General features: G+C 38.1%; 1 protein-coding gene across 1 annotated transcript in view; it reads left to right on the plus strand.

Moving 5' to 3' along the window:
* atp1a2a (ATPase Na+/K+ transporting subunit alpha 2a) overlaps positions 1 to 18,525 on the plus strand; it is a 33,703-nt gene that overhangs the window by 8,820 nt on the left and 6,358 nt on the right. The window contains exons 8-20 of the mRNA XM_058419111.1: positions 908 to 1,176; positions 3,628 to 3,826; positions 4,055 to 4,167; positions 4,256 to 4,390; positions 4,641 to 4,720; positions 4,912 to 5,021; positions 5,674 to 5,849; positions 6,124 to 6,260; positions 6,403 to 6,553; positions 8,688 to 8,856; positions 10,156 to 10,310; positions 10,642 to 10,765; positions 14,038 to 14,183. Coding sequence (XP_058275094.1) covers positions 908 to 1,176; positions 3,628 to 3,826; positions 4,055 to 4,167; positions 4,256 to 4,390; positions 4,641 to 4,720; positions 4,912 to 5,021; positions 5,674 to 5,849; positions 6,124 to 6,260; positions 6,403 to 6,553; positions 8,688 to 8,856; positions 10,156 to 10,310; positions 10,642 to 10,765; positions 14,038 to 14,183 — 1,964 coding nt within the window. The remainder of the gene's footprint in view (positions 1 to 907; positions 1,177 to 3,627; positions 3,827 to 4,054; positions 4,168 to 4,255; positions 4,391 to 4,640; positions 4,721 to 4,911; positions 5,022 to 5,673; positions 5,850 to 6,123; positions 6,261 to 6,402; positions 6,554 to 8,687; positions 8,857 to 10,155; positions 10,311 to 10,641; positions 10,766 to 14,037; positions 14,184 to 18,525) is intronic.

An 18,525-nucleotide genomic window follows, 5' to 3' on the forward strand; every position in this document is an offset into this window, starting at 1 on the left:
GATGTGCTGTCTTCAAGCCTGCAATGATTTGCATAAACACATGCAACTGGCCACAGCATGATGAAGTTAACATCAAGGGCTGCCAAACTCATTTTGGTATCCTATGTTATTTAAAATCCAACAACATTTTCTAGCCTATCAAGTAGATAGTATGGTTTAATGGAGACAAAAGCTGCACTAAGTTGAACAGCACAAGGACACAACCCTGATCAGAGGCCAGTAGTCGGTCATTTACCTTTTTAAATAGTGTTGACTTTTAAGAGGAAATTAATGGAATTAAAAGGGCAGTGCATTCTAAATGCTGATCTGATATAATAAGATTGTTATCTGCAGTATTAGCTATTAAATTGTCAGGCTTTAAATTTATAATCTGAATTTTTCGCCTTAATATTTTAACTTTTGCTATTCAAAGAATTCATGCAACTGAATGAAATCGTTCAGTGTGTGTGGAATTTGTTACTGATAGCACTGATTTTGAACTACTTTTCTATGTATTACAGGAAATGTGATGTAGACTTCAATGCCAAAAAAGTGTTTGTTAATTTCACCAAAGACTACTTACCATTGTTAGAAGAGATGAGAATTGTCTCAGCCAAAACTGGGAGTTAGTAAGCATGTGCATAATAAGTACTATGTCATTTGGAACAAATCAGTGCAGCAGTTTAAATAGTATACCAAAAAATGTCCTGACTTACTGTGAATCTTTGTGTAGCAAACTGGACAACTGATCAAAAATGTGTGACTGGTCTCCTTTTAATGTATTCCTTCCTTCCTCACCAACACACAGATACAGATATTTGTTCATCATCATCCTGGTTCCATTTATTCATTTATCAGAAATTACATATATGGTCTCTTAGACAAAGGTTAGTTTTGGATATTTGGATGTTTGTGTGTGTGTGCACAGGCACGGCCCGTGGCATCGTGATCGCAACAGGAGATCGTACAGTTATGGGACGAATAGCAACCCTGGCTTCTGGGCTGGAGGTGGGCCAGACCCCCATCAACCTGGAAATTGAGCACTTTATCCACATCATTACTGGTGTAGCTGTCTTTCTCGGGGTCTCATTCTTTATCCTCTCACTCATCCTTGGCTACACATGGCTTGAGGCTGTCATCTTCCTCATTGGCATTATTGTTGCGAATGTGCCTGAAGGACTATTGGCAACAGTCACGGTGAAGTTTACATCCACACACACACTAATAAGTCTTTCACCACACTGATAAACTAAGCCTATCACCTTTACACAGATGTATGTACTCACCTTTTTTCCTTAACACACAAATGTGACAGAAATTTTCCACATACACATAAACACTATTTATGTATGTGACTGTGTTTCTGTGCATAACCATCAGGGACGGTAAGAATCCCCTAGACACTTTTTTATGCATGCTGCACATATACCAACACTTCTTACCTGACATTGCCAAGTCAGATAATGATGTATCATCTAGTATTTACAATTAATATCTTGCCATTCAGTCATCTTTATCTAGATTATCTCTGCCAGTGAGTACCATTGATAAAGTGTTGACTTGGCTTGTTAAAGGAGATCAATATGTGCCTCCCATGAATATGAAAATTCACCCGAAATTTCACCCGAAAGCAGAATATCCTTAACTTTTTGTAAGTAGTATATGTACCATCTAAACAGTGTGTCCATTTTACAAAATTAATTGTTGTCACTAAGGCTACTGTGCATATGCTTGGTATGGGTTAAGTGATATAAAAATGGCGTAAGTTGATAGAAAACTGGGGTTGGATGATATAGCTTGGCATCACAAGATTGAGTCTCTCTTGCTGAAAAAATTTGTAACTTCAGCAAACCTTGAGGAAGTTCTATTGCAGGTACCATCAAGCATCCTTAACAGAAGCTTTGATTGGCAGACTTTGACTGTCAAGTATAAAAAGATCTGCCACACATTAGGGTGACATGGTGCCTAGTAGTCCCAGTGAATCATGAATTATGTGGCCTGCTTTGATGAGAAAATTGTAGTTATGTGTGCATGGAGGATGCCCATGTCCAGAATGGCCCCCTGGTGGGAGCACACTTGTCTACATACAACAATATCCTGATGACTGGCCAGGAGAAACAATATCAAATATTTAGAAACATAAGAGTGAAAACATTCATGGCACTAAGGGGAGGCAGAAGGGTAGGGATAAGGAATGCTCTTGGAATAAAAAGCAGTGATGTTTAACCAGAACTGTAGTTGCATGGCTTGACCTACATCAGAGAAGGGATAACATTAATAAATGAAAAGAAAGGGTGTTTAGCAACTAGTTAAACCCTGATTTAATTTAACTGAATTGGGGGAGTCACCCCATTCCTGGCTTAGTTGTCAAAATGCTTTGAATAAGGTGTCTATCAACCCCTTTATTAAGGGGTTTCTATATATTGGAGGCTGTGTTTCAATACTAGCAACTATAACTATAGCTATACCTGGACTCCCCATGCCAAAATCAGTGTCACTGACCATTCAGTAAAGGGGATGTTTGAGTCAGGCACTGCATTTTTATAAGCTCACATTACTGTTGCTCTCTTAAGCTTGCAAGTGGTTCAGAAACTGTTTGCATGACCCAAGTAAATAGAAAAGAGGGGTCCGTTGAATGAGGAAAAAACAACTCCTATCAGGAAATTGCATACTGTATTAGATTAAATTTAGTTAACTTCTCAAAATCAGCAATGAGTAGAGGGATTATGGTGGTGCATGGTATGGCATGGCGGGAAACCAAGGTAAATAAAATGAGAGGTTATCCTCAGCTTTAGATGACATAATACCTGCAGTGACTAGTTGCAAAGTGGACAGCTGGAAATTATGTGCATGAGGTGAGAAGAACAAAGGGAAAGATTGCTGTATGCAGCAGCATTTGTTGCAGTTACTACTCTATTCCACTATGTGACTTTGATAGAAAGCCTTGGCATGTGTGCACACTTGCACAAGATGATATGCAGGTGATTCTCACCATCCCTGGCGGTTAGGAAAGGTGAAATGGAACTGTTTTTCTCTTTTTCCTAGACACACACACAAAACATACTTTATGGCTGCTGGCCACTGTCACTATGAAAAACGCACTCTGAAAATCTCTTGTGGACTCTCTTTGTATCTGTCTGTCTCTGTTTCCACTTTACCAGTCTGTCTCTCTACCTGTCTCCATCTCTCTGTCTCACTCTTTAGCAGATTTACCATCTTTTGTGTCCCTACGCACTAACTGTCTTGTTCACTCTTTCTGTTTCTGTTTGTCATTATGATATTTTATTCACATATGGCTGTCTTATTCTTCACCTTCTGCTATCTCTGAACTCCCTTCTCTCTCTTCTTCACTCCCCATGTCCATGCTGTGTGTGTAAATTGAATTCTGTTGTCTACAGTTTGTCTGTCTTATACATGTTCTTCGCTATCAGTCTTATAGACAACCACAGTCTGTGTGAATGAGAATAAATACTGCTCCCTTTTCTTTTTTCATGGGCAATTTTGCTCTCTCTCACTGTCTCTCACATTTTCAATTCAAATGAAGTAGCCATTTTAGAATAGTTTATTCATTTACAGTGTTTTAATTGAATGCACAAATAATAACACTCCCTGTTTCTCCTTCATCTTATTCCCTTTTTGTTCTCTCAGGTGTGTCTGACTCTGACAGCAAAGCGTATGGCACATAAGAACTGCTTGGTGAAGAATTTGGAGGCTGTAGAGACTTTAGGCTCTACCTCCACTATATGCTCAGATAAGACTGGAACCCTGACCCAGAACCGCATGACTGTGGCCCACATGTGGTTTGACAACCAGATCTATGAGGCAGACACTACTGAGGATCAATCAGGTAAGAGCTATACTTTAGATAAGCAGATGATAAGGATGGACGTCCAGAAACCAGCACAAAATCTGCTAATCCTAACAGTAAATATCTTTGTCTTTGTTGTTTGTGCAGATATACTGCTTTAGTCCATTTCAATTAAGTTAATTGTAGAGAACTTCATTAAAATTCTTTGATATGTACATATGTACACATGTACTTATATTCTTTGGATATGATTCATTTTGCTTACAGGCAATGGGGCCTTTGATAAGAGCTCCCCCACATGGACTGCTCTGTCTCGTGTAGCAGCTCTCTGCAATCGTGCTGTCTTCAAACCTGGTCAAAAAGATATTCCTATTCTGAAGGTGAACTGACAAGCACTTTGGATTTATCTATTTTTCTAGAATATTTTCTTTGAAATTAGAACGTACTATTAATGTGGTGTTTATTTAGATGGAGACAGCAGGTGATGCATCAGAGTCTGCTTTGCTAAAGTGTATTGAGCTGACCTGTGGGTCTGTGAAGGCGTATAGAGAGAGAAACCCTAAAGTAGCAGAAATTCCTTTCAACTCAACCAACAAGTTTCAGGTATGAACACACTCATACTATGTAATACAGTTGGTGAATCAGTGTAAACTATATTGTTATTTACACAGAGAGAGAACTTAAATGATTGCTCATTTGACATAAATGTGAATCGTGTCAGGGCTGATGGGTAACGTAGTCCTGACAATAAGCTCATGCTTCAGTGTACCATTTCTGTCAAGAATCTATTAAATTGTCAAAATACTCACCCCAAAACACATCAAATTATTTTTTATTCCACACATCTCTTTAGTTGTCTATCCATGAAATTGAAGACAGTCCAACTGGGCATCTCCTTGTGATGAAAGGAGCACCTGAGAGGATTTTGGACAGGTAAATCTTTGTATACCCAATACATACTAAGCTGTTCTTTCTGTACTGGCCTGGCAAAACGGTAAAAAAAATTATAATGTTCTGTTGTGATTTGCTCAAGATTTGATAATTCATAAGTTATAAATGTAGAACAACAATGTTATTGCTAAAAGTTGTAATTATTGATAATCCATAAGTGTTTGAATGTGCAGGTGCAATACAATCATGATCAATGGGCAGGAGGTTCCTTTGGATAATGACTGGAGAGATACATTCCAGGGAGCTTACATGGACCTGGGGGGTCTCGGGGAGAGAGTGCTGGGTAAGAAAAAGGAGAGTGAGCATTGGTAAGGGATAAAAAAGTGTTCAAAGACTGTGGTAGGTGGTCATCAGAAGACGGTGATCTATTGAATATGACTGTGTATGTTTGTTATTAAAGACACCTATAAAATGTCTTGTGGATATCATCCTTTAATATATTAAAAATGAAATGTAATGTATATATTTTTTTCACAATTTACACGTTACATTTATTCTTATAGCACAACACCATCACTTCAGTATCATATTAAATCAAGTATCAAATAATAATTCTTATAAGATATTCAAAACCAACTCTGAAAGAATCTAGCTAAAAATACATAACTGGCTGGCTCACCAATTTTCATCAGAAAGTTGAAAGGTTATGCAATATGTCTTATAAACTTGTGTATCCAGAGTCTCTCACTCTTTAAAAACTGATTGTTTCTCCTTGCTTAGATGGATTTAGATTTTTTTTGTTTAAATTACTTAATTTTAATCATTCACAATTTTTTCAAATTCATTCCCCTCTTGTGTTTATGTCTAGTCTAGTAGTGTCTATGTTGTTTAGTTTTTTCACGCTGATAACCATCTTCATTTTTCAGAATGTGTTTGAAAATCTATCTTGTAATTTCTTTATATTCTTTTCTGTTTAATTTATATCACTTGTGCAGGCTTCTGCCACCTATTCCTGTCGACCTCTCATTTCCCACGAGGTTTTGCATTTGATTGCGATGACATCAATTTCCCTATGGACCAGATGTGCTTTCTAGGTCTCATGTCCATGATTGACCCCCCAAGAGCTGCTGTGCCTGATGCTGTGGGCAAGTGTCGCTCTGCTGGGATCAAGGTACTAGTTAATCCCTTCATTCGTTTCAATCCCACTTATTTGTTTCATTCACGTATTCATAATGGATATGTCTGTTATAAAGCTCACTCAGCCACACTAGTTTTTTCTTTTGTTTACCTAGAAATGTTTCTAATGAGCAACATTTTGTTGTACTATAGGCACATTTCAAACTTGCTTTTTATCTGAGTTAAGTAGAAAAGAATAATCATTTTTGCATATTTGCATTTTAAATACCAATGAGAAATTCACTGAGAATTGTCACTCATTTGCAAAGGTGATAATGGTAACTGGAGACCACCCAATTACGGCTAAGGCAATTGCTAAAGGTGTTGGTATCATCTCAGAAGGCAATGAGACAGTGGAGGACATTGCAGAGAGACTTAACATCCCATTAAGTCAAGTTAACCCACGGTATGTGCATCGTCATGTGTATTCTGTATATACAGTATTTTCAATGGCTTGATCATAAAGTGTGTTTTCTTGTTTTCTCAAATACTGCATTTATATGTATTGTTCTAATATGTGTATCTATGTATCTGTGTGTCTGAGACAGAGATGCTAAGGCATGTGTAGTGCATGGTGCTGATTTAAAGGAGATGAGTTCAGAGTATTTGGATGATCTCCTGAAAAACCACACTGAGATCGTCTTTGCTCGCACTTCTCCACAGCAGAAACTCATCATTGTTGAGGGCTGCCAGCGACAGGTAGGTGTGTGTGTGTGTGTGTGTGTGTGAAAAAGCAAAAAGCTTTTTGCTAGTTAAGCTTTTTGTTACTGTGGTTTTATAAATATAAATAATGCATAACTGCCACTAATCTTTCCCTTGAAATGCCACGCATATCAGTGCTGCTTCCAAGTAATTATATTGTGTTATTATACACTCTAAATACAAATATGCAATGAGTTGACAAAGAACAAATGACAAATGAAATAAATGGATCCAAGCCTGGCATCAGACAAATAGCAATTTTGGAAGTTTTTTGATAGTAGATAGAACACACTATAGGGTCTTCCTTGAGATCAGATGGAGTGGCAACTATTTCCATACCAATTAGCAAAGTTTCTAGAGTTATGGGCAAAAGTATTGGCGGTGACATAAATTTTGTCACTGCAAAGTTTTCTGCTTCAGTATTTGTAAATTATTTTTCACATGTTTCTGTGGTATACTGGAAAACAATGATAAGCATTTCATTATTTTTAAAGGCTTTTATTGGCAAAACATTCAATTTATGCAAAGAGTCAGTATTTACAGTGTTGGCCCTTTTTCTTCATAAGCTTTGCAATTCACTTTGGCATGCTGGATATCAGTGTCTGGGCCAAATCAGTCATCAAATGACTGATGGCAATCAATTTTTGCCTTGTTAGTGCTTGAAATTTATCACAGTTTGTGGGCCTCTTCTTGTCGACTATCTTTTTTTGAGGATTGACCACAGGTTCTCTATTGGATTAAGTTCCAGGGAGTTGCCTGGCCAGTGATCCAAAATTTCAAAATAATGATATCTAAGCCACTTAATTTTCAGTCTTATTTTGTGACATGGTGCTCCACTACACTGGACATTTTGATACAGTTCTTTATTCATAGCAATGTTTCTGGCCAGAATTGTGAGAGAGTATTCTCCACTGGAAATAAAGCAGCCCCACACACTGATGGTCTCAGGATGCTTCACTTCTGGCACTACACAAGGGTAATGGAAGCGTTTACCTTTTCTTCCCCAGAGTATCAATTTGCCAGATGTCCCAAACCGTAGGAAGTGGGCTTCATCAGAAAAATAGTTTTGCACCAGCCTTCTGCTGTTCTTGTACTTTCTGCAGAATTTTAGCCTGTCCTTTTTGCTTGGAGGGAACTTCTTTGCTGCCCTTCTTGACACCTAGCCACTGTCCAAAATCTCTGCCTGACTGTGATTTCACCTGACTACTATTTACTTGTTCACACTTCCCATATGCTGATGATATGATTAGTGAATTCATGTTAGCTTGCCATTTTGTGCCAGGGGCAAAAAAAGTGACCTGAAGCAGTTTACAAAACACAAAACTTATGTTACTGCCAATACTTTTGGCCATGGTTGTACAACAAGGTGAAATAAATCCACCCCGCTAAGGGGCGGTTAACAGGTTTAAAGGGTTAGCTTAGGCTAAAACCTATCCATACCACTAAGGTGTGTATCTTCTCAGCTTGGTAGATTACTACAGCAACTGACTCTGCTCTGGGGCAGGTTAAGTTGAAGCTAACTGTCAAAATAAAATTCCACATTATTGTAGGCAAATAGCCCAGAATGTAAGGCAAAATCATAGTCAAAAACAGACAATGCTCAAGCAATGTACAAACAAGTTATCAGAGGTATAGTGAAAAAACACCATCAGGATCAAAACCAAGAAGCAACACAATGAACAAAAGGCTTTGGCAGGTACAAACATAAACTGAGCAAATACATTTCAGTGTGTTCAATCTGTAGCTGGGAGACTGTGAGTGGAGAAGTGTGGTATAGCCCTCTAGGCAAAATCTGACAGGATTCTGACAGACAGTTCTGATGTGGTCTCTAAATTAAACTATCATGGTGCACCTAATCTCTTGTCCTGAATGACCAGAAGAAGAGCTGAATAATGGACAACAGCCTGACATAGTGCAGGCAATCTGGTCTACATCCAGAAAAGCTTAGGTGGAGGCTGACCAGCTCTGTTCTTAAAAGATGATCCATTGTTGATTATATAAATTGGTAGGCCTTTATGTCAGTTTGGATTGATGTTTTGGAACGCTTCTCGTGGAAGAAGTTTTTAATTGTTTTTTGAACGTTGTTGGCATTAGACTAGGGCCAAAGTGTAAATGTTGTTTGTATCTGCAGGGTGCTATAGTGGCAGTGACAGGTGATGGGGTAAATGACTCTCCTGCTCTAAAGAGGGCTGACATTGGCATTGCAATGGGAATAGCAGGATCTGATGTCTCCAAACAAGCAGCTGACATGATCCTGCTGGATGACAACTTTGCATCCATTGTAACAGGGGTGGAGGAGGGTGAGTTAAAAAAAAAGTGAACAGACTTGTGGTGATATTATATGCATAAATATGACACTGTTGATTAATAAATAGTGTCTTGTTCAAAAAATTTTATTTTCCACCTGAAGGACTACATTTTTTTATTTAAAAAAATTATAAATTACACTGCATAAAATGCCTGCATGTTCATCTTATCCTTAAAACCATGGCCACATTTTCTTCATAGGAGAGCACAGCAGTGGCTTGTTACCATAGAGTTTGGTGGGGCAGTACAACATTAATAACATTTAATAACATTAATCATTAACATAAGCACCAGGTACTAAAATAACTCTTGGTAAATGGGGCATTGAGAAACCACCATGGTCATTAAAATGAGGTGATTGGTATTTCAATTATTTCAATTTCAGCAATCCACCATTTAACTACTCTTCAGCAGTAAGAATCAAAAGGCCATTTTGACAAAAAATATATTAGGTCAACAAAAAATTAATAAATAATTTTAAAAAATAAAATGAAATAAAAAGTAATAAGTTAAAAAATTAAATTAATTAAAACAATAATAAAATAAAGAAAAGCATGATAAAAAGCATATATTCTACACAGTCAAGATTTCATGACTTCCATTTATATTCATTTGTAACCATCTGTAATTGTTAGATCACAGTATAAAAAATGCATACATAGATCAAGAACTATTTTATAAGCTGTCAAATAAGGAGGGTGCAACTCATATTGTTAAATGAATGTGCAGTGGTTAATGCGATGAATACAAATGGAGATTCATGTAGCAACATATTGACAACATCCTAGACTCCTATTAAATTTATTTCAAAGCCATCTTCAAATTCAATCTTTATAATTGTCTTTTTGCCTTTTCTTAATTGTCTCTTGCTTCTTCTATGGTACAAGATATTATATTGACATCAGATAAATAAAACGCTATTTCCTTCTTCAGTACACATTTTCTATCCTTATATTTTTGTGGCTTTAAAGGCAAATGCTTGTATTTACAGGTAGAGGCCTAGATGCTATTTAAATAAACTGAATGTGAGCCCAGAATATCAGTTCAAGCAGCTATGTAATCTGAGTTTCAGCTTGAGTAACTTTAGACACAAACGTATATAGTTATAACTTTGAGTCGATGACTTAAGTTGCCAGCCCTGAACACAGACAAGTTGTGTGCAATAGCCTCTAAGCTAGACTTCGGTAGTTTTCCTACATAGGCCATAAGCCACAGAAAAGGGATATTAAAGTTCTAAAAGAAAAAAGATAAATTTTCAGAGTCATCTGTGCCATCTCTTCTGTCTCCTGAAGGTCGTCTGATCTTTGATAACCTGAAGAAGTCGATAGCCTACACTCTTACCAGCAACATCCCTGAGATCTCTCCTTTTCTCCTCTTCATCATTGCTAGTGTTCCTCTGCCTCTTGGCACTGTCACTATCCTCTGCATTGACTTGGGAACTGACATGGTAAGAGACAAACATGTACGCACACACATAACTCTGCCTTAGGTCATCAATGGTCTGCATTCAGTCTACAAATATGTGTCAGAATGACAGACACAACACCGCTCTCTAACTCAGTCACTTTCTTCATTTTCCTTTCTGTCTCCCTATTTGTCTTCAATTTTAATCCATGTGAATGTCCTCTTCTGTGAACCCTTTTCCTTGTGTGCACTCCAATACAAAACCACACAAATACACAAATTCTTAATATCAATTCAGTATCAATAATATAATGCACTGCCACCCTTTGTTGTTTTTTCTCTTCTCCCGCTCCATCTCTCTCTTTCTCTTCCAGATCCCTGCTATTTCTTTGGCTTATGAGTCAGCAGAAAGTGACATTATGAAGCGTCAACCCAGAAACCCCAAAACTGACAAATTGGTCAACGAGAGACTCATTAGTATGGCATATGGGCAGATTGGTAAGACACATGGTCACACACAAGGGCAAGCCTGTAAATACCAAAAATACAGAAAGTAGTGTGAATGCGAATGATGAAAATTCAAGTTTTCAGTCATCTGAGTCACATATTCATTGAAATGGGTTTCACCCAATTACCTATAAAATACACACTTCACTTCTTAACTATACACATTTATTTCCACTGTTTTTACAACTACTCATTCATTGTTTTGTCAAAGTAAAGCATAAATCTGCCATTTCACTTCAGTTGTCCCCTTGCAGGAGAGACAAGGACAACACTTAAAAAGACAAAAGTTGATAAAATACCTAAAAACTGAAGTCAACGAAATAATATTCAATTTTATCTTTCATTTTCAGTTTTAGTACTTTTCATTTATCAGTTTGGCCTTGCTTACCATCGAAGAACAATCTGCTTAAAACCAATGGGAGGGAGTAATAATAAAAAAATATTTCTCTAACACTAATCATATATGTGTTCACTGTTCTAAGCCATAGAAGGGTCCTATTAAGTTCCTTCGCCACAGAATTACCATTTCTAAAATATACTAGTTCTATATTAGTTCATGTATATCTATTCTAGATATCAGGCAGAAACATACTTATTTTTAGAGACATAGAAAATGTGTGTAGATATTGTATGTATTAATATCCATTGTTATTGCAATGTTGGAAGGTTAGTAATAAACAAAATTAAAAATATAAAAAAATAGGCTAGGTGGTAAGCGTTCCTCTCTATATAAATTGATCTCAATTTTTTCTATCAAATACAAGATTGTACTAGTATGTAGAACTAGTTTAGTAGAACTAGTTCTACTAAATTACTTCTGGATGTTATTTTGCCAGATGCTCATTTCTTTGATGAGTACTCAGAGTTTTAGATTATATGAATTGTTTAAGCTGTCAACATTCACAAAACATTTTAGTAGATTTTTTAGTAGATTTCAGAGCAGTATGGCTAAGCCACAATGGTGCTATACAAAGGATATAATCAATGCCCAAATTGTTTTGGGACCTAATATATGACAGACACTAGCAGAATCCTGCCCAAAGTAAAGCATAATTCCGCTTATAACATGCTATTGGATGCCTTGTATGCAGTTAAAATTCTCTTGTCTATTCATCACTTTCATCTGGTGCTATATTGTTGCAGATAGTAATGAGGCTACAGTTTGGGGATGTATACCTCCTGTCTTTGTGAGCCATATATCTACCAGGGCAATAATAATACAATCATACAGAGGATGCACTGTCTTGCAGCAAAGCCTGTAATTACACTTTGTGTAAGGATGTGTTGTGCGCAATTATTTACATCTATGGCTGTATGTCTGCCCATTGCAGTCACTTCTGTGGATGATACTACATAGACAGTGTTACATACCCCACCCAAACAGGCCATAGCACAACCAATAGAAGATGCAGACATAACATGGCTTTAACATAAGACTTTCATGCTTTTTACTGGATTTCACACTTTTTACTGGCTAGTCAAGCCTTGAACTGCATTTCTAGATTGTATTGAAGTCATAAAATGCCCCAAATATAGCAGGAATCCAAAACTAATAAACCTATCAAACTATATAAACCTATCAAAGCTAACCTATCAAAGAATGTTTCTAAGCCCGTTTTGTTTCACTGAGAACTCTCCATTATGTGGACTTCAGTGACCAGCTGTTTGTGTGGTATTCATGAAGGAAACAATCAAATGAGGAAAACTCCACTAGTTCAACTAGAAACCACTGGCTGTCTTTCATTCAGTATTAGAGCCATGGTTACACTAAAATCTTTCTGTAATCCCAAAACAAAACTATGATGAAACCGAGCAGTGCTTTGTGCACCACAAACTCTCTTGTATTCTGGATGTTTTTGCCTTGTTTCCACTATTCAAGGTTTAGGTTCTTGTTGTAACCATCTTAGCGGGTATATTTTGTACATTACACAATAAATAATCTGCACTTGCACCTGCCTGTGATTTTTTCCACTGTGCAGAAAGACTCACTGAGAAGAATGTGGATAACTACAGGGTAAGAGAAGTTGGGTCAGAGCCATACAGGAAGGGCTCAAAATGTTGTTTTTTTTTCTGGGGGGGGGCGGCCTTGATTTAGGAAAATACAATCCCTATCCTTCCTGCCCCACATCAGACGTCACTGGTTCTGCTAAGGACGTCGCCCTGCCTTTCAATTCTGTTTAGGTTTGGGTCTGTTGATGTGCCTTTACACCTCTGAGGATGCCAGTACAGCTTACAGCCTTGAGATGGATATCACTCTATCTCTGTGCTCTGCTCCCCTGAGGACATTGATCTGCCTTCCTGCTCAGCCGAGGATGTCGCTCTGCTTCCTAGCTCCACTGAAGGCAACATTCTACCTCTCTGCTCCTTTGATGAAGCCGCGCATTCCCCTTGCTTCACAAGGTACTTTGTTCCTCCTTCTTGCTACCCAGAGAACATTGAACCTACATCATTCTTCATGGAGAATATTGCTGTCCTCTCTGGACACAGAAAGGACATCACTCCCTTCCTGGGCTCCATGGAGGATGTCACTTCCCCCATGGCCTCAATGAGAATGTTACTCCACCCTCTGGCACCACCTTTAAACTTCAATCCCTTTGCTGGTTTTGCAGTGACTGTCAGTCACACGCTCCACCTTGGACCTTGTACCACCCTCAGCTATGCAGAAGAGATTGCTCTACTTCATTGCCAGGTGAAGGGTATTGCATATTCTGCTAACTCTGCAATAGGTGGCATTCCTATTAACCTTAATCAGATTTAGGATGTCCCACCTGGCTGTCCAGGATCCCCTCTTTTTTGAGCTTGTTTTTGTGTGTTTCATTGTCAAGCTTATGTTGTTGTGTTTTGCCACCTGACTTTGCTAGCATTTTTGTTCTGTGTTGCCACATCCAGGTTTTGATCTTGTTCTGGTTCTCTGTGTTTTGAATTATTCCCCTTACTGTTGCTTGCTGATCACCCTGCCTCTATCTGTTTCCTGTTCTGATTTTGAATTACATTTTGGATTTGTCTACCTGCTCTTTAAATATAACCTGTACCTAGATCTGTACCTACTCCCAATGACAATATTCATCAAATCATTTACTGATCCCTTGCACCATGTGTATATGGGCATTATATTCTGAATGACCCATGAATAAAGGTGATCAGACTACTTTGTGTATTTTGTAGTACCACTTCCCTTTAAGTGGATTTCATATAACCATGAAATTCTCCGCTCACCATAATAGTATAAACATTTTTTTTTGCTAATTTGTGTTTATGTGTAGGTATGATCCAGGCTCTGGCTGGGTTCTTTACCTACTTTGTGATATTGGCAGAAAATGGATTTCTACCTTATAGACTTCTGGGAGTGCGACTTGACTGGGACGACCGCAATGTCAACGATCTTGAGGACAGCTATGGACAGCAATGGGTACACACACACACACAAACACATAATACAGACCTACAGACACAGTTTCTCACAGACATAAAATCACTGCTTGAGGTATACAAAATGTAACCCAGTCTCAGAGAATAAATGTTCATATATAATGTATTTATAGAACCTATGTTCTATATGTCAATGTTTTGACACAAGCATACATTGTATGGCAATGTACCAAACATTCACGTAAATATTCTTTATGGAACAATCTGCACCAATGTTTTTGAACCAATCTAACCACTATACTATTTGCGTAAAATTGATATGAAATATATAAATAGACCTTTTTTTAAAAAAGTAAACTACATATTTGGGCTTTTCACACTACTGGGTTCTTGTCTTTCTAATCCTCAGGTAAAGGAATGCTTCTTGCTTTTAATTTAGAAGTGCTGTTAGCACCGCTTTTTTCCCTGGGGTTAAGAAACCCAGCAGATTTAGCACCTCTGGTGCACTTAACCCTGTAATGCGGTGCCAAACGTGACCAGTGTGAAATGATGCCATGTTAAAATGTTACCTAGATGCTTAGCAACAAACCCAGTCAGAAATTAAACAGAGTATGCTTTTTACAATCACAGAAACCACACATATTATTTAAACAGTAGCTGCAGTGTTTTAGAGAAAAATAAAAAATAATGTCAAATGGCATTTGAAAACGTTTCAATTGGAAAAGTAGATTTTTACATTTTTACCTGTATCATCAGAAAATGTCTGTTCAGGGCAAACTGGATGGCACATTCAGAAAAACATAGTATTTTAGGAACAGACTGAAAACGTGAAAAACATATATCAATGAATGCCTGGTCAGTGTGACAAAAAAGCAAAAAAAGATTACAAAGCTGTGAAAGGCAACAAGGCTTGCTTGGGCAAAGAAGAGCAGACTTGTCCATTTTTTTAATGTTAAATGTTTAAATTTTAAATGTTAAATGTTTAAATTACACTGATGCAAAAGCATGAGACAAGCTATTATTTAAACCAGTCACACACTGTATTTATCCAGTAATGTTTGTTGACATGGCAAATATTCAAATAAAAATAATAACCCAGGGTTTATGAATGTACAGTGATTTAAGCCTTATTGTCCTCTCAGAGTTCTACCTGATATACCTTAATACATAACATAAAAAAATTATAGTTATTATAAGCATTAAGAGTTATATCTTAGAGGAGCATAGTCTGAGTGTTGTTCTTATTTAGCCAGTCAAGGTCTAAAGATAGAAATGCACAACAATAACCTGCAAATGGCTAAGGATGTAATGTAGCAAAGAGAAACAAATATAAATGTCAGTAATTACTAATGAATTAGAATCATTAGCTACAATACAGCAACACTTCAGTGATTAGTAGTTTCCATGGGTTTCACTCTATTATAGTGGCTCATTCTTCTTCTTCTTCTTCTTCTTCTTCTTCTCATGGGTTACAGTTGTTGACGTAGAACCACAAATTTAAGATAAGATAAGATAAGATAAGATAAGATAAGATAAGATAAGATAAGATAAGATAAGATAAGATAAGATAAGATAAGATAATCCTGTATTTGTTCCACAGCAGGGACATTTGCAGAGTTATGACAGGGAAAGCAGCTAAAGAAAAAGATAAAGAAAAAGATAATATCAAGGCAAAGTGATATAAAGATCTACAAAAAATATACAGAAGATAATAATAATAATAATAATAATAATAATAATAATAATAATAATAATATATTACATTTATAAATTATAAAGATTATAATGTATAATTAATTGTAGTTATAAAAAATAATTGTAATTAATTGTAAAACTATCAGGAACTATCAAAATAAAGTGTCCTTGAATTATTGCACAATTCTCATATGATGTAGGAGATGGATTGTCCAGTTTGTGGTGAGGGTACTACTGGGAGGAGTGCTGGTTGTACGGTATCACAGCAGCAGGGAGAAAAGACCTGCTGTGCCATTCACTCACAGACTTGGTGTGAAGTAATCTGCCACTACAGGAACTGCCCAGTGTCATCAAAGTCTCATGCATGGGGTGAGAGTTGTTCTCCAACATACATGATAGCTATCATCCTTCTTTCTCCCACCATCTGCACTGGGTCGAGAGTGCATTCTAGGACAAAGCTTGCCTTCTTTATGATTTTATGCCACTGCTCAGGCAGACAATCCCATAAAAATGGTAGAAGCTACCACATAGTCAAAAAAGGTCTTGAGTCTTCTCAGCAGGTACAATCTCCTCTGTTCTTTGTTGTAAAAGTGCAGTAGAATTGTCTGTCATTGTTGAGATGAATACCCTGTTACTTAAATGAGTCCACTATCTCAATGTTTATTCCCTAAATGTTCACCAGTGTCGGGTGTGGGACTGACTACGCCTACAGAAACCCACAACCAGCTCCTTGGTCTTACTCGCATTGATCTGGAGGAAGTTCCGCTGGCACTAGACTACAAAGTCCTGTATCTGTACTCTGCATCATCCTCCTCAGAGATGAGGCTGATGAATGCAAAATCATCAGAGAACTTCTGCAGGTGACAGGCAGCTGTGTCATATCTGAAGTACACACTATAGAGTGTGAAGTGGAAAGGAGCCATAACCATTCCCTGTGGGGACCCCATACTGCAGACTACAATGTCAGACACACAATTCTGAGCCCTCACATACTGTGGATGGTTAGTAAGATAGTCCAGGATCCAGGATGCAAGGTGCTGGTCCAGCATTGTCTCTCAAAAGCACAGGCTATACAGTGTTGCAAGCACTTGAAAAATCAAAAAACATAATTCTCCCAGTGCTCCCAGAATAATATAGATGATGGAAGGCCCTGTGTAGGAGGAAGGTGGCCACATCATCCACCCCAATGCCAGGCTGGTATGCGAACTTAAGGGAACCATTGATGGGCTTATCAGATGGCAGAGATGAACAAGAACCAGCCTCTCCAGGGATTTCATCAGGTGGTATGTAAGCATCACTGGCCTGTAGCTGTTGATGTCCTTGGGGTTTGGCGTCTTGGGCACAGGGCACAGCTGTGGCACTCTGCCTAGTTTCAGACTCATGGCAAAGATATACTCCACTATCCCGCATAGCTGATCTGCACAGGATTTAAGGAGCCTGGAGCTGATGCCATCTGGGAATCAGTTTTTTCTGGCCTGAGATGGCTTTTAGGACTTTCCACACTTCTCTGATATTATTCTGTTGCAGCTGATCCTCCATCTTCCTCCTGTAGCAGGCTTTGCTCTCCCTGATCTTCCTCCACAGCTCCTTCTGCACAGCCCTCAATTTTTCTTTGTTTCCTGTTTTAAAGGGTTTGTTGTTAGAGAAACACTGTGAAGCCCTGGTGGGTACTGTATTCTCCACACAAAAATTAATATAGTCTGTTATGCAGGGTGCAAGACTATCAATATCCTCCCCATGAGGGTCACAAAGTACTTCCCACACAGTAGAGTCAAAGCAGTCTTTCAGAGCCTCTTCAGTCTCTTCAGACCATTTCTTCACTGAACAAGTGATAGGTTTCTGTATATGATCAGTTTGTACACAGGCAGTAGATGAACCAGGTTGTGATCCAATCTTCCCTGGGGAAGGAGAGGTGAAGAGATGTGTGCTTCCTTGGTGTTGGCATATAATATATCCAGTATTTTATTGTCTCCAGTGGAGTAGGTGTCATACTGACTGTAAGTGGACAGCATGTGGGAAGGAGAGGCGTGATTGAATTCCTCAGAGACTGTTTGCAGCCTGCTTATGACCAAGTATAGAACATCACAGGACACATGAGCATTAGCAGACGGGGGAACATACACAGCCACTTGGATTATGTGGAAGATAATATAGCCTCATGCTAACAGCTCAATGTCCCTATAGCAGATTTGATCCTTAATAGTAATATACCTGGCATTACACCATCGATCAATCACAAATACTGACAGCTCTCCTTTTTTCTTACCGCTCTCCATTGTCCTGTTTGCCCTCACCATGTGGTATCCATCCAAAGTTGCGTTGTATCAGGGATTAACATGGTTAGCAATGTCTCGGTAAACTGCATGATGCTACACTGCCGAATTCCTTCTGTTGCCGGATCAGTGCCGCTAACTCATCCATCATACATTCCATATGATGATTGAAAAGAGAACAGTTCTGTAATGTCTCATCTTGATGTAGCATTGAGCTCCAGCCTGGCTTTCCCCTTTTCCACCTCGAGGGATGTCAGGTCTCTCCTGGGGTAACACCGCAATGTTATGGAGTGCTAACAGCTGATCCCTACTGTAAACAGTGGAGCCATGGTTGCAAGATGTGGTTGCAAACAGTGCAAAAAATATAAAGATTAAACATCACTACTTTGGTCTGCATAGTGCAAAGTTATGTAA

This window comes from Hemibagrus wyckioides, linkage group LG20 (genome assembly GCF_019097595.1).
Source record: "Hemibagrus wyckioides isolate EC202008001 linkage group LG20, SWU_Hwy_1.0, whole genome shotgun sequence".
Classification (NCBI taxonomy): Eukaryota; Metazoa; Chordata; class Actinopteri; order Siluriformes; family Bagridae; genus Hemibagrus; species Hemibagrus wyckioides.